Source organism: Perca flavescens, chromosome 7 (genome assembly GCF_004354835.1).
Source record: "Perca flavescens isolate YP-PL-M2 chromosome 7, PFLA_1.0, whole genome shotgun sequence".
Lineage (NCBI taxonomy): Eukaryota > Metazoa > Chordata > Actinopteri > Perciformes > Percidae > Perca > Perca flavescens.
In genome coordinates, this window is record NC_041337.1 from 6,818,655 (window position 1) to 6,835,656 (window position 17,002).

The window sequence follows — 17,002 nt, forward strand, 5'->3', positions numbered from 1 at the left end:
CAAATAAGCAGCCATCTTGTTGTCTCCGGTTTAAAGACAGAGTCTTTTATACTTCCTGTTTCACCCAGGTGTTACCACTATTTCTGGTTGAACTCTTAACATGCAAATTGGACTTCTTGTCGTATATAGTGTTGCAGTCACGTTTTGTATTCAAAGATCCCCTACAGACATGTTTTAAGACAACTATATATAAAAACACTCTGTTTTGGATAATAACTACTTTCACATTGCCAGTAGATGAATATGCCTTCTGCTTTTTTTTTGGTGTGTCTTGTAGACGTCACCAACGTGCCAGAAAACAGGGTTAGTAAACAGCAGAAAGCAGCAGCGAGGCTACTGACAATGTCATGGCGGTTGCTTCTTTTTTTTTTTTTTAAATATCCGTTACTTATTCAGTCTCTCTTTCAATGGGGGGAAAAATGCGAAATGTGTGTCTGTGGTGGCAACGAGTCACAGAAGTTACAGACGGAGATGACACGCATCATAGCATCACGCCGAAAAAAGGGGGGCAGAAATTAGCGTGTCCACCCGGGTGCGATATTACAAATCCCACTACGGCCACGCCAAGACCCGCCCTTCAATAGCATTTATTGGCCAGGCGTCCATGCTTACCGCAAGGTAACGTAACCCCATTTGTACAGGTCCTATCCCCTGACCAATCGACTATCCTAACCTTAACCACTCGAGGTCAAATGCCTGACCCCAACCAATCGAGCTGCTTCGTAGGGCGGGTCTTGGCGTGGCCATAGTGGGATTCGTAATTTCGCCACACTGGTGTCATGTTTCCATCACTGCTGATCGGAGCCGGAGCCAATAAATACTTCGGATTCCGACTGCCGATTGTAACTTTTCCCACTGCGGACAAAAGCCAGATGTTAGTGGGTGTAAGTGGGGTTTTTTGGGGGCAGTGTAAAAGTTTTTCTACACATACACACACGGACACAAACACAGAAAATCTGCAATCTATGAATATGAAAATATCTTTTTGTTTCTCTACTGAAAAGTCCGCTGGAGTTCAAGTTTCCACATCCCACTTATGGAAGTAGCATCTTGGCTTCCAAACCGGTTGTGATGTCACAAAATCATGTTCACATTTTAAACTCAAAGTGCTCCACCTTAAATCGATAAATGTGGAAAAAAAACTGCTTTTCGTTGTCAAACTCTGCACTTACATCCTTCTGCACAGTAAAGCTCAAACATCCAAGTGAAGAAAAAAATTGCACATTTTTGAATGGAAGGGGAGCTTTAAAAACTCAATTTATTACAGAAAATCCACTATAATGCTACTACTACTACTACTACTACTACTACTATTACTACTACCTATCCAGTTAATCAGTAGATATAGAGTATGTGGCATGCAGTATGACTCATATAGGTAATGCTTTTCAAAAGAGCTGCATTCAATGGTGGAAAACAACAATATTGGTAGACAAACATCCAATACCTTTCACCTCAGTGCCCTCAGTCTGTATTCTAGGCTGAGGTTACCCAACAAAAGAACTAAATACATGTGTTCATGAAAAGGAGGACATTTGAAAGGGTGTTTGCTGATCAATAATGAAAACAGTCTGACACTATAGTGATTGCCGTGAGCCTCTATACTTGTATTTGCTAGATAATGCCATGTTTAGATGATTGCACAGTGAAAAAAAACACAGGCCGGCAGGGAAAATTACTGCACGGTCTTAACAGAGCTATCATAGAAAAAAAAAGTCGCATTGATCGGCTACAAGCAGAGCGCGTGTTGCGATGTGACTAATATGAGCGGAAAACAAAAACAGGATCTAGGTAACAACCAAAAGGTCACCGGGACTGTTTTCATTTTATGCTTGCCTATCATCGGCATTACTTACCCTTTCCATGGGAATCAAGTGTTGCATGAAAAGAACAAACTTTCCCCCTTTGTCCTTTGTGTGAGTTTAATGACGTTATTTATGACTACAAGGGAGGAAATGTTTTAAGGGGCACCTGAAGAAAAACCAACAGAGGATAAAATAATAAAACAGGATATAGGAAATAAGCAGAAATCCTGGTGTCAGTGAGCGAGAAACTGGTCAACCATTAAAAGACTATTTGTGGCGTCCCCCCACTGTGGAAGAGAGCGTCTCTGAAATGGTGAGAAATGAGGCGCCTGGCTGTGTTTTCAGGTCCTTTTGTAGGAAAAAAATGCGGTGTTTTCATTGTGTTTCTCCACAAGGCAGTTCATTATTTGCAATCTAGCGCTTGTCAAGTGTGTGATTCAATGCAGGGAGCGCAGGATTGTAGTGAAATGTCATCATGCATGTTGAAAGGTTATGACAAGTTGAGAAGTGTTTTTTTCCTGGTTACTTTCCACCATAAACTACTTGAATCCAAGTATTTGTGTTCAGCGTTGGGGAAGTCACTTTTTTTTTTTTTTTTTTGAGTCCAAATTTAAAACTGAAATTGGCATAGTGACGTTTTAGTCACTTTTTTCCAAGTTTTTTGTCACTTTTTCCGATGTTTTTGTTCTTTTTTTACCACTTTTTTTAAATCTTTTTTTTTTTTTTACATTTTGTCAATTTTTTCAGTGTTCTTGTATAATTTTTTTTTCTCCAACATGCTATAAAGTTGAATAAAACACCCAAATTCAATGAAAGTAGTGAACTGATCATTTATTTTACGGAGCCAATAAATTTTTTTGACAATGTGGTTGAAAGAAACCCAAATTTTCTGATATAGAAACTTTTTGAAAATGGGTCAAATTTGACCCAACAACCGGGCGCCCGGATAGCTCAGTTGGTAGAGCGGGCGCCCATATGTAGAGGTTTACTCCTTGAAGCAGTGGACCCGGGTTTGATTCCAACCTGCGGACCTTTGCTGTATGTCATTCGTTCTCTCTCTCTCCCCTTTCATGTCTTCAGCTGTCCTGTAAAAATAAAAATGCCCCAAAAAATAATCTTTAAAAAAACGACAACATTTGACCCAAGGACAACAAAGGGGTTAACAGGGATTCAATATAACTTGAATGAGCACAACCACCGAAACAAATCATAAGGCGTGATTTGATCGGCCGGTGCAAATTCAGAAAACCAATCAAAAACAACGCTTAAAATGTGAGCGCGTACTGCCAAATGAATATAGAGGTATAGAGACAGCTGATCCTTGACTGGGTCCCAACAAACAACAAACCCCTGACCCATAGCTGTTCAGAAATATGCCAAAAATTTTTTTATTTTTTGCATGTCCAAAAAGATGCAAAGCAACAGAATGGAGGTTATATTCCACATAATGAGCTTTTGACCAAAAAGCTATATATTCAGATGTTACCCCTTTGTGATCACCAACATTTTGATTAGTAACTGTAATTTAACTACATATTTTTTTTCTCGGTAACTGTAACGGATTACAAATACATTTCATTTGTCATGTAACGATAACTCCCAAACACGGTTTGTGACAACTATGGATACCCAGCTTTTAAGACTAGTTTATTGTGTCTGGTATGGTTTCTCCACCCAAAACAAAGTCAACAAACATAGTACAGAAAATTCTCAAAAACACATCTATTCCTTCTCTCTCATTGAGGCTAGAATATGCAAAGATGTTATATTTCACAAGTTGAACTGCTGGACACAAATACTTTTGCATACTGGACCATGATTGGCTTACAAGATAGAAATGATATCCCGGGGCGACCTCCCAGGAAGAGCGTGCACCCGGTGTAGGCTGAGGCCTTTGCAGTGGCCCGGGGGGGTTCGAATCCGACCTGCGGCCCTTCGCCGCGTGTCATCCCCCATCTCTCTCCGACCGTCCACTCTATCCACTGTCACTGTCAAAAAATGAAGGGAAAAGCCCCAAAAAATAAGCTAGTAACGACATCACAAAGCATGCTCGTACATCCACGTCTGATTTAAGGCAGAGGTATTCCTTCTTCAGATAAATGTGAAAACAGCCTTCTGGTTCTATTCTACACAGTGAGGGTCAAACATCCAAATGAAGTAACAATATGCAGACCAGTACTGAGTGTAGCTCGACCAAGTAAGCATGGGATTTAAAAATAAGGTTGGCTACATAAAACAGCAAAGGCACATAAATTACAAAAAATATGGATAAAATGAGGATGTGTGGACTTATTTGTGTGTGTGTGTGTGTGTGTGTGTGTGTGTGTGTGTGTGTGTGTGTGTGTGTGTGTGTGTGTGTGTGTGTGTTCTTGTTTAACTTCATTCGTGGGGTCCTAAAACCGGGAATACAGTATACTTATGGGGTCCGGACAGCTTTGTGGGGCCAAAATGCTGGACCCCCACAAGTTTAAAGGGCTGTTTGAGGGTTAAAACTTGGTTGTAGGATTAGGGATAGAATTAGGTTATGGTTAGGGTGAGGGTTAAGGTTAGGCATTTAGTTGTGATGGTTAAGGTTAGGGTAAGGGTTAGGGAATGCATTATGTCAATGACGGGTCTCCACAAAGATAGTGCCACGCACTGTGTGTGTGTGTGTGTGTGTGTGTGTGTGTGTGTGTGTGTGTGTGTGTCAGTTAGGGATTGACTTATACAGTTTTTTTAAGGTCGATACCGATTATTAGTCAATGAAACCGATAACCGATATTTGGAACTGATATGCATTCACAGGGAAAATTAAAACCTTTAAGTCAAAATTAAGATTTTGTAATGTTACAAACTTCAACACAAAACTTTGTTTAAATGCTTTAAGCAATTATTTAATAAATGAGAAACGTTCAACATACTACCCAGTAACAGAGAGTCAGATATTGTTGGGGGGGCCGGACATGAAGTCAGACTCAGTGGTGAGTGAAACTGAAACAGAGGGACAGACACAGAGCTGTAGCGGAGACAAAGAGGCCCACTTTTAAATTACTTAACCTTTTAGGTTGTCAGGCAAATAAAACGCCAATACAGATAATCTGCAAACTGCCAAAAAAAAAATCTCTAGTCTATCGCTTATGTGAGTGATTATGCGAGACAGGAAGGCCAAACAAAATCAGATTAGAACAGTTCAAATCAGTATATACACAGTTAGGGTTGGCTCATCAGAAAGGTCCTATAGCCTCTTTTCATAAAAATTGGGCTTTTTTTTTTTTTTTTTGGCACCAGTACTGATTGTCACACTGATGTGAAATCCTTCCCAACTTGGCCTGTGCCTTTCATCTTTTACTGAGTCCTAAAAAAACACATGTTCAATCCACAATTCCTGAGCTAGTGTTTGAGGGCGTAATTGTTTGTCCACTGCAAGGCCATCGTAAAGCTCGGCACATGACACGTGAGAAACTTAACGTCTCTCCATCTCGCCTCTTGCGTAAACTCCAAAGGGAATGAGTGCAAGATCAGGGTATAGAAAATACTGAATAACCATCAGATACCAATATATATACATATATATTTACTGTTGTCAGATGAATGACAGGCCACAGTATGTGTTATGGTTTCTGTGCTCACCGCGAAACACACCATGTATACATCTCTTCTCTCTAAAAAAATGGAATTGGCTGACATTGGCCAGCATAAAAGGATCACCATGGACTCCAGCAGCTGGGAAACAAGTATCCCTTTAACAAAAGGCAGAGAAAAGGTCAAGGATCTATCCTTCTATATGGTTTATTACTTTTTACAGCAGCAAGATGGATTTCTATTCTTTCACATAATCACTGTCTCCATTGATTGTGTGTGTGATAATTGATTTTTATTTTTTCAAAGAACCTATCTCTTATTATTGTTATTTTTATACAGTTTCATTTTTTTTGTGGGTATGCCATTTAGATGATATATCACTCTGGTTCCCACAACTTTTACAAGTTTTTTACAACTGCACACATTTTGGGCTGTTTAGATTGAATGTGGAGGAAACAGCGTATTCAAGCATAGCTTCTTATTGGGGCAATAAAGCGTCTAGACAGAACTCCCCTCTTTTTCACCTTCACCCAGTCCCTTAAAGGGCATTTGTTTATCTGAATATATTGGCCTGTCTTTGTCTCACACTTATGTAACACATTAGGACGCCTTTTAGACTGAATATAGAATGCTAAAAGGCCAATGTCAGAATCGGAATCAGGAGCAGAAAGGAGTTTATTGCTACAGTAGTTACCCTACGTTAAATTTGCCTTAATAGGTGCATACATGCACAAACAAAGGTAAACATTAATAAGAAATAAACAATAAAAAAACATCATGATGATGTATATCAGCTCATTTAAATGATAGGTGTAAAAATGAACTAAGCTTACCAATGACAGTCACCCCTCGCACCTCAAGTATGAATTACTTTTTGGTGTATGTAGTCAATTTATTGTCTTTGAATAAAGTGTCAACGTGTCAAAATAATCATCACAGGTTGATAAAAATGATGCCTTCAATTATTAATCTTTGGTCCATCAACAATAGTCTTCTATTGTTGTGTTCAATGCTTTTATTTTTTATGATTTTATTCTCATTTATATCAGAATTGCCCCCAAACATGTATAAATATTCACATTGTGTAGTGGTTTATTATAAAAAAAAACGGAAGAGGATTAGGGCCACATGTGAAAAAAAAATATTTTTGCTCTGACCTTTTTCTTAGAATTATGACTTTTTTCTCAAGAACTCTGAGATTAAAGTCAAAATTATGTTTCACATGTTGCCCTTATCCTCTCCTGTATATGAATATGGTTTGCTACTCTTTATTCCCTTTCATACATGATATCATTCTATTTATATCTCAGTATACCAAGAGGATTTTTCCCCCCCATTTCTCTCTTCTTTTACATCTCACGTATAATCAATTTGTATCCAAAATACATTTTGCCACAGTCCACTGATCTCAACTGACCCCTCGGTGTCCGTAAATCAGCGTTAGCAGCCTACACAGCTTGGTATGTCCTCGGTGTGTCACATTCCAAAAATAAAATTCCCTGCTTGCATAAGGTAATCTGAGAATGAAGTACAAGCAAGTCAGGTTCTATATCCTGTCCACATACTTCATATCTTCACGCTCTGATCATCTAGAAGATTAGAGGCGTGGTCTGGATTCTTTTGTAAAGCCAAATCAACATACGTGCTGTGTTATCACTGAACATGTCAGGAGCTTTACCCTCACACATTTTAAGAGAAATCACTGTGAGATTGTAGTGGTATCAGAAGATGAAGTAATGTTGGGTTATTGATTAGCTGATCAGCCATTCAGTTGTTCTATAAACCACTTTTTTTTTTATGGGGGTTGCAATAAATAGGAAGAAGGTTGTCACGACACTAGTAAAGGTCTCCTCCCCCCACCAACCCCCCACCCCCCCTTGTGTAAATGCCCTTCAGTGATGTGTAGTGAACTTCCTGGAATGTTTTGGGTACACCAACAATGCCCAAAAGGTGACTGTTAATATGGAGCAGAATCCTCCTTATTTCACAACACAACTCTTGATTTTTGACAGTGCAACTCTTAAGCCAGTATTATAAAACATTTGAAGATTAGCGGTGCCATTTGACATTTTGTCTGACATTACGAGCATATTTTGGGGTATTAGAGCTCAGCACATTGAGATGTAGGAAACACAGGACAAGCTATGAGACAAATTCAGCCTCATTAATAAATACTGCATCGCTGCAAATGGGGAAAAGAAATGCAAAAACCACCAGTGTAATGCTACTGTGCTTTTTATTGTTTGCATTAAACTTAATATCCACAGTTATTACGTGACCTCTGTCTATAATATTTAAGAATACATTTTGGAGCAGCGACACAAGTTTCTGGGCATAGCTGTACATATAAAAGTGGGGAAAAAACAACTTCCATTAACAATAACAACCACCATGAATCCCCCAAAAAAGCATGTACGTTACCTTATGCCATATTCATGTTATGCTTGGTACTATTTTTGTAACGTCTTCTGTAAACCTACATCATAAATACTTATGTCAGCCTAAAAAAAGATGTGCAAACAGAGTTGATGTGAGCGTACCCTCCATGACTGCACATTCCTGCTCTAACTTTTGACTGTATTTGGAAGAGTTTAGATGAATATTTTACCCTTACTACTAATAAACAGTGATCCCATGTTTTGGGGAATATCCAAACAAATCTATGAATGCCCCAAGTAATAGGAGAACATACAGTATAGTGATACCATATATGTGTCTGTGCGTGTGTGTGTGTGTGTGTGTGTGTGTTTGTGTGTGTGTGTGTGTATACAAGAATGATTACATTACTATCAACTGCTTTCCTTACACACAGATGCAACACATTTGCCTACAGGACATTGTAAATATAATATGTGCAAACCTACTTCAGTGATGCTGATAAAGACAAATGTGTTTGCTGTAAGTGCCATGAGTCTCTGCAGAAAAAGACCACACAAGATCAAAAACTGTACATCTATGCATTTGGAAATCAAATAAATACCACAAAGTACATAAAGTTACTATTTAATCGCATCCGGGCACATTTTATATACTATTTTTTTGAGTTGAAAGATCCACAGGTTGTACACAGACTACCAATTTAAGATGATGTTGTTTGACTGATCTTTTGGTCGCTCGTGTCTGTCGGTGACACTATTTATCTTCTTTTTTTTTTCTTTCTTTCTTTTTTTTTTCAAGAACAAGGGAGAGAGCGATGAGTTGGGTGTTATTAACCCTGCCTCCATCCCGCAGTCCGGCCACTAGCATGGCTCCTCCCGCCCCCTCCTGGCACTCCGCTCCGCTCATCAATAGGGAGTACATTTGAATAATGTGCGAGCACTTGGACCGGAGCCAATCAGCTGTCGGAGGACCGTGATAAATCGCAATGCATTATTGATAATAATAATTACGTTGACATGCGCATTTCTACTTGAGGGGGGGCTAATTTTCCAAGCCGAAGAAGTTGTCGAAGAAGCAGAGGGAAATTGTTGGCAACTCTTTGCCCCTGATGGTTGCACCATGTCGAGGCGCAAGCAAGCCAAACCGCAGCACATCAACTCCGACGAGCCCGGTGCGTTGCAAAACGGTAAGTTTACACACAAAGATACATGAGAGTTTGGTTACTCAAAAGTCTAGCTCCGCCATGCCATGTTGCAAACTATCGACATTTTATCACGAAGTTTTTTTTTGGGGGGGGGGCGGAGGGTGGGCTGCCTTTCACATCGTTCGCCCTCGCACTTTGACCCGCTGCTGTCCGTTTGAATTGACCAGGAGTCAAACTTAGCCCCATGCATGGCAAAGCTACACATTCAGAAATGATTTTTATTTTATTTTTTTTAACACAATACAGGTGTCCCGCGAGGAGCGTTTTTAAAATTCAACACTGTACGCTTTTACTTTGTTCACATAAAGACAGGTCAAACAATAAAGTGACCGGTTATTTGTAACTTTTTTTATGTGGTTTTAATGTTTAACTAATTGACCGGTTTCATCTTAAATCGATTAGCTACTTGTCCAGTAGTAGTTTCGTTAGCAACATTGAAGTCGGTGAATCCGTTTGAACTTTTTTTTTTGTGGCTACATTGAAGCGTGTGTTACTACCTGTTGATTTTTTTTTTTTTTAATACATTGTAGATTAATTTAGGAAGTTGTGTGGCAAAGTGGCTTTTATGTGTATCATTTGTCCTCTTTATATCGTTCAGATATTCCCAACTGGTCTCATTTATCATGTCACGTTTGATAGGTGGCAAATATTAGTGCGTAGATACTTTTTGACTGAATTTAGATGGGTGTTGTTACAGTTGCCATTGCTTGTGTTGTGAATGTAGGCCTACTGATTCCAATTTCTCCTTTTTTTTTTTTTTTTTTTTTTTTTTTGCTAAGAATGCTGCTGCGTATAATGTAACATACATATCCTATTTGGAAATTACTATTTTTTAGGTAGGGTTTGTTTGGCAAGTGTGCGCCAATATTGAGGTTTTTAAAAACAAAGGTACCGAACTACCAACCAACAACTGTATGAAATGTGACTCTGCAGTAAGCTGACCTAAAGGCAATAAATCCCCCCCCCCCCTCCTCCCAGTTTAATGCATGACTGTTTCCTTTCGTACATATGTGGAGAGGTGGGGGATGGAGCAGTGGCCTTTTTTTGTGGAGACTGGGTGGGGGTGCGTTTTGGTGTTGCCATATGCAAACTCCCATAGCTGCTGGTAGACCTCACCTTTTTTTTTATAATTAGGAAAGTTAACACTGTCTGTAAAAAGCCGCGGTGCATTCTGATTTTGTATATTGCCCTTTTTTGGACATCGTTGTCTAAGATATTAAACATTTAGTGAACCACACTGGCCCATGTATTGAACGTTTTAGTCTGACCTCGTGTCATGTACCCCACCAAAGGTGATCACATACAGGCCATGCGCCGTCAAGTGGTGACCTAGAGCGTTGCCTCTTTACATTTTTATATCATAATCGACGACTTTTGATTTGATCGGAATTGGTAGTTTAATGAAATGTTCTTCAGTTACACATTGTTCCTGTCTGAGTTAATTGAATTATGATAAGAGTGGCTGTACTGTAGTACACAAATGGGATGTGAGCCCTACATACTGTGTCCCCACAGATCAGAATGTAATGCAGTTAGCAACTTTTTATTTTTTTGTGACACTTCAATGCCTCCTGGTGAGCAATTAACAAGTCCCAACAGTTTCCTTAGGCAAATGCAAACAGGTGGTCTACCCCCTTTCTCTGAGGCATTAGCATTTAACAATACACCCAGTTGTGAAATGGCCTCTTGGTTAGCAGACAAATTAAAATGCCCACTTGGAGCACTCTTCAGGCTTTCACAGGCTGTGAAAATGCTTAAAGGTAATTTACATTATATTGCCCATGTTTGCATAGTAAACCTAATCTGGTTTTTCCTGTCTACTCTCTATTTAATACCAAGTGGGACATTTGATATCTGTTTATAGATATTTCTTATTGTGAAACCTAGATTCCAGTTTGATTTTTTTTTTTTTTTTTTTAGTGCTTCATGGACTTTTTCAGAAACACAGTAATTTAATGCCCATGGCTCTTTGTCTTCTGGACATTGTTCTGAGTAATGTCAAAGGTAGATGATTGCCCTCTGCTGGCCCTGAAGGCACATTCAAAGTCCTTAACAGACCAGTACAGTGATCTACAAGGAGTGGACAAAAAGACAAGAACATTTCACCAGATTATCCAGTGAATACACAAACAACTCGGCAACATGAACAAACAAAAATTCCAATCAGGGTCAAATCATCTGTCATAATGGCAACAAAAATTGAACATAAGCTCTGCAAAATCTCTTGCAAAGCTGCTGTGCTGCATTTCAAAATATTGCATGGTGGGATCTTGTTATTTATTAATGCAACTTGACTTATTTTGACACATTTATAGTATTTTGTACAGTACATTGTTAATGTCGGTTTCTATTCTAATTTTTGATTACTTGTATTGGTCAGATATTGTCATAACTGTATGAACAGCTTTAATTAAAATCTTGTATCCTCTTGTTTTAGGGATTCTTCAAGACGATCAAGCCGAGGAGACTGGAAATGATGTCAAGAGGCTCAGAATGGACGAGACCAAGGTCTGCAGCAAGTGTTGTGCCGAGTTCTTTGACGAAGCCGAATTTCTCGAGCATGAGAAAAAGTGCACTAAAAGTCAGCAAGTGGTCATCATGAAAGATAGAGATGGCAATGCAGTGCCTGAGGAATATTCACAGGGCTCTCCTGACGGCCTTATGAGTGACCAGGATGATAGCCAGTCCAGCAGTCATTCGCTATCAAATGGCAATACTGATAACCTGGAAAGAACCGAGGAAGGGTCCAGCATGAATGCAGAGGACTCGGGACAGCAGGAACCGACGGAGATGCCTGCGAGCCCTGAGATGACATTCCATCCCTCACAGAAAATGCAAGATTCAAATGTCACTCTTGAAACCATCGCAGACACTAAAGTGGCCGTCTCCCAAAATTATTCAAACAATAAGTCTCTGACCTCATCGCAGGAAGCGATACAGACCATCCCGATGATCTTGGAACAGCTGGTGTGCCTCCAGCAACAGCAGCTACAGCAAATCCAGCTCACAGAGCAGATACGAATCCAAGTAGCCATGATGACTCCACAAGGTTTCCAGTCGTCAGTAGGGGCAGTAATGGACCCTCTGAAAGCCCTCGGTGCACATCTCTCCCAACAGCTGTCTGCTGCAGCAGCTCTGATAGGAAGGAGGACCGGCAGTCAGAGCCTTTCTATGGAGACAATGAAGCAAGGCAAACTACCTCTGCCCACGAGCATCCCGACCTCTCTGCCTGGAGGACTGGGATCTATGGCCTCTAAAACAGACATTTTCAAGGGTATTCCAGATCTGGCTAGCCGTTTACCAGCACAGCTGCCCCAGTCATCAGGTGTCATGGGTTTCACGAGCACCTTCAACGGCGTCCAAGCAGGGATTGAGTCCTCCAAGAAAGTCAAGGCGAAGATGCCAAACCCCCCACCAGAAATAAAGAACGGCGAATCGTTGTACAAGCACAAGTGCAAGTACTGCGGAAAGAGCTTTGGCAATGACAGTGCTCTCCAGATTCACTTGCGCTCTCACACCGGCGAGAGGCCCTTCAAGTGTAACATTTGCGGGAACCGCTTTACAACCAAAGGAAACCTCAAAGTGCATTTCCAGAGGCACAGGGACAAGTATCCTTACATCGGCATGAACCCGCATCCTGTGCCAGAGCACCTCGACAACATCCCCACCAGCAGTGGCATTCCCTTTGGCATGTCCGTGCCCATGGACGAGTCCAACATGACCGACGCCGCGCCTATGCCCGGTCCTCCTGCTGTTAGCTTCCACCCGTCGCCCTCGCCAGGATTCAAGACATTTGACAGCTTTGCAGGGGACCAGTTTCCCCATAGACCCTCGCCGTCGACAAGTGATGGCTCCCCATCGGTTTCCTCTAATGCGTTTGGCCAAGAGACCGGAGCAGAGCCCAATCAGAAGGATACTAAAGAACTGCTTGGAGCGCTGCATCATATGAATGGTAATTCCCTCCTAGGAGAACAAAGCTCTGGAACCGCGAAACTTCAGCAGATGGTGGACGGCCTGGAAAAGAGGACCAGTGACCCAAACGAGTGCGTTATCTGCCACAGGGTGCTCAGCTGCCAGAGCTCGCTCAAAATGCATTACCGCACGCACACCGGCGAGAGGCCCTACAAGTGCAAAATCTGTGGTCGCGCCTTCTCCACCAAGGGTAACCTCAAGGCCCATTACGGAGTGCACAGGGCTAACACTCCCCTTAAAATGCAGCACTCGTGTCCCATCTGCCAGAAGAAGTTCACCAACGCCGTGGTTCTGCAGCAGCACATTCGCATGCACATGGGTGGGCAGATTCCCAACACGCCGATGCCAGAAGGCCAGTTTGACGCAGCAGAAGCGATGGAGTCCTCCCTGTCAGAGGAGAAGTCTATGGATATCAATGGTTTTGAGGCGAGCATGGAGGATCACGAGCCGGAGCCAAACTCCCAGAAGCCCGACGACCCTTCCGATTTCCTCCCGCCCGCCTCCGAGGACCAACCGCCGAAGCACGCTGCCCCCGCCGTGTTTTCCAGTCTCGACGTTTTGAAGAATCTCACCTCTGCTCTTGCACTGAAACGACAGAGTAGCACCGCTTCGGAAAGTGAGGCGACGTCCAAAGAATCGGCTCCCAGAGAGCAGGAATACCAGAATGGCCGCAGCCCGGCAGTTTCGGACTCGGCCGTGTCGTTTCACTCCTCTTCCCCGCTAAACAACAACCACAACATGAGTAGTAGCAAGTCTCCAGAGTCCGCTGCGAATGAATTCGCCCACCGTGTGCCTCAGCCAGAGTGCGACGGCGCCGCCCAAGGTGGCACGGAGTCGAGCGGAGCCCTCGACCTCACAGCTTCCAGCAGCTTCATTCCCAAAGCGATCAAAGAAGAGCCCGGCATGCCAGAATATGGTGAGTTTATTAGAAAAGTAATTTTACTTGAATCCGAAATGTATTTTCAGAGGCAGATACGTTGGATGCTTAAATCTAATTTTCCACCTCCCCTTTTTCCCCCAAACAGTTCCTGGTAACATGTCTTTCATGAGGATACCATCGAGTCTGGCAAGCCTGGAGATGAAGCTACCTCCAGAGAATCCTTTGGGCGCCCACGGTTTGTTCAGCTCCCATATGCCTCAGGGAACAGCCATGACCTCGTCCATCTCCTCCGCACCGCGACGATCAACCAAACAGCACGTGTGTTACACGTGTGGCAAGAACTTCTCATCTGCCAGCGCCTTGCAGATCCACGAGCGCACTCACACCGGGGAGAAGCCATTTGGCTGCAACATCTGCGGCCGGGCTTTCACCACCAAAGGCAATCTAAAGGTACGACATTGTTGCCGAGTAGGCAATTTTTTTTTTTTTTAAATTGATGAAGTGATGTAATATCAAGTGTCGTGATGGGATTGTAATCAACTGTGTGTCTTATCTTTTAGGTGCACATCGGCACTCACATGTGGAACAACACGTCCCGGCGCGGCCAGCGTCTGTCTCTGGATAATCCCATGGCTCTGATGGCCATGGGCCCCGAGGCGAAGATGTTGCCAGAATATTTGCAGGCCCCCAAAGAAGTGGGCGTTCCCCCGATGAACTTTGACCAGTCTGTATGGAACCAGTACGCTGCCGCCTTCAGCGGGGGCCTGACCATGAAGACCAATGAAATTTCTGTCATCCAGGGCGGTGGCATCCCACTCCCCGGGAGCCCTGCCGGCGGGCCTCTGATTGGCTCCACCGGAGGCCTGGTGAAGATGGACGGCTCCCACGCCGGTTTGCCCGCCGCCATGGCCGAAATGGAAAAGAACGGCTCCGACAGCGTACCAAAAGCTCAGTTCCCGCATTTCATGGAAGAGGGTAAAATTGCAGTTAACTCTGCTTTTTAGCCTTCAGTCAATTCACCACCTGAACTCCAGTTTTTGAATGTCTCCCTTTTTTTTTTTTTTTTTTTTGAACGAGGTACAATCAATATTCCGAAAAAAAAAACCACCTTGTTGAATCTGCTTAGGTTGGTTGACTTTTCCAGTTACTTCATTGCAGCTCTCTCCCCCTCCCCAGATCTGAAAGATTCTCAAGTGTTATTTTTTTTTTTAGTTGAACTTGATATAACTACTGTAGTTTTTATTTCATATAAATATATATATATATGCGGGTATTTTTTTTGTGACTTGTTTTGCTGTCTATCCAGAAGTTTGAATGTATACCTTACTTGAAAACCGCTTTAACTCGGACTGTCTCCTTGATACTTTTTTGAAGGATCGTGAACTTTACTAAGAAGTTTCGGGGCATGACTTTTTAAGGACACCGTGTCTCAGTGTTCAGAAATGATGGTGTAGTTAACTGCATGTATCTAGAATGACTACTTTCCCTCTCGCGTGTGTGTGTGTGTGTGTGCCATAGGTTTTATGACCTTGTACATTTTTTGTAGTGGTAAATGTCAATAGCATATCTCATTTTGAAGGGGTCTTTGATCAGACTGGCAGATTATTCCAGTGTCTTGTCCGTTACGTCATAGCACAACAGTCCAGTCGTTGGTTTCGGATAATGTAGTTTACAGAACGGGCTTTTTATCGCGGTTGCATCGGTGCTAAGGTACAGTAGGTAAATGATTTGAAACCATTTTGCCAAGTGCCTGACCTGAATTGTACAATGTTGCTGTTGTCTTTCGCTGCACCATAAGGTTGTTACGAAGGCTCTGTTAGACTGATAAATTAGTGTGTTGTAGCATATTATTTCATATTTTTCATCAGTTTACAAAAAAATCAATTTTCCTCCCCCCAACATATTCCACTTGTCAATCTGCATTGTCAAATTTAGTTGGCTGAGCTCTGAAAGCTATGCTATGCTTAATGTTCTCATGCCTGCACTTTATTTCAGGTTTTAGTTACATTTACATTTTTATTTTTTTTTATAGTAATATTTCACTGCTTTTATTGTGATGGCTGAACGGGGGAAAGGGCACATCAACAATTTTGTAACTTTTTCGTTCCTGTCAGATTTTATGTGACGCAACCATTTAGAGTAATTGTCAGACTTTTCTTGGTTATCGTATCGACTTGTAGCATGATTAATTTATTTATAATTCACCAAATGCTTGAGGTTAGGGGGTAAGTTCTACCTCGTTTTAGATTTTAGTTGTCCTTCACTCCCCCTCTACTTTCAACACAATGTTCTGTACATTTTCCGATTACATTCTTTGAGCATACGATAAAAGATTTTCTTTCTCAACCTGCTGAGTTGAACAGTAATGACTGTATCACTGGACACTTTACGCAACTCCGAATGGTCCGCGTACTTTGTAGGCCCCTGCTGTACATTCCTTATCGATATGCATTTGCCAAGTTGTGCCTTTATTTAGCAAACCATGTAAAACTGCTTTCAAGTTCACTACAATTCAAGTGATGTTGAGCCGATTTGGCCTGTTTACAATGTAAATGTTTTGTTTTTCAAAATGTTTCCTACACCTAAATATTTTCTGATTTTTGAAAAATAAAATCAGGGTGACTTTTTCAGTATTTCTTTTTCCTGTCATTACTTCACAACTAAAGCCACTGTTGCCAAACTTACTTGAGCTGATACCTGAGGATGACTGCATACAGTAAGATGGGAACTTATTTGATCGTGTAACACAAGCTACTGAAATGTAGCCCCTATGCTAATTTCTACGACAGCACAGGCAAGTTTAAATGCACATAAAATCCCTAATTTACATATGCTCACCTTCAGATGACTCAAGTGTTTTTTTTTTTTTTTTTTTTTTTCTTTCTATTGTCATGACCCACCAGTAGCCATTAATCCCTTGCCATTTTGCATCCTCAACGAACAACTATTTGCATCTACAAGTGAAGCACGCTCTTCAATCATGTATCCACAATCCATTTTTAGGTCAACTGTACAGTGACCTTATGATACAAAACTCTGCTTAAATGTCATTACAGCGCACTCCGGCTACTGCAGTAGTGGGTGCAAATGAGTTAGCAGAAATCCCTGTACTACAATAAATACAATAGTCATAATGTTCAAATTCAATTTGTGTTGTGTGTCAGACCGTTTGGTTGGATTTGATTCTGGCGTAGACGAAAC

At 41.6% G+C, this 17,002-nt stretch overlaps 1 protein-coding gene across 1 annotated transcript; it reads left to right on the forward strand.

Moving 5' to 3' along the window:
- The first annotated feature begins 8,760 nt into the window (after positions 1-8,760).
- Positions 8,761-16,413, forward strand: sall4 (spalt-like transcription factor 4). The gene is made up of 4 exons (XM_028582491.1): positions 8,761-8,931; positions 11,387-13,837; positions 13,947-14,251; positions 14,362-16,413. Exons 1-4 carry the CDS (start codon positions 8,865-8,867, stop codon positions 14,803-14,805), a joined length of 3,267 nt encoding a protein of 1,088 aa, XP_028438292.1. The 5' UTR covers positions 8,761-8,864; the 3' UTR covers positions 14,806-16,413.
- The last annotated feature ends 589 nt before the right edge of the window (positions 16,414-17,002 follow it).

What these genes read in the sequence shown, in the direction of transcription:
- sall4 (XM_028582491.1), top strand. Translation starts at nt 8,865, where the DNA reads ATGTCGAGGCGCAAGCAAGCCAAACCGCAGCACATCAACTCCGACGAG. An exon ending in GCCCGGTGCGTTGCAAAACG is followed by an intron (nt 8,932 to 11,386) that starts GTAAGTTTACAC and finishes CTCTTGTTTTAG; the next exon opens with GGATTCTTCAAGACGATCAA. An exon ending in GCCCGGCATGCCAGAATATG is followed by an intron (nt 13,838 to 13,946) that starts GTGAGTTTATTA and finishes TCCCCCAAACAG; the next exon opens with TTCCTGGTAACATGTCTTTC.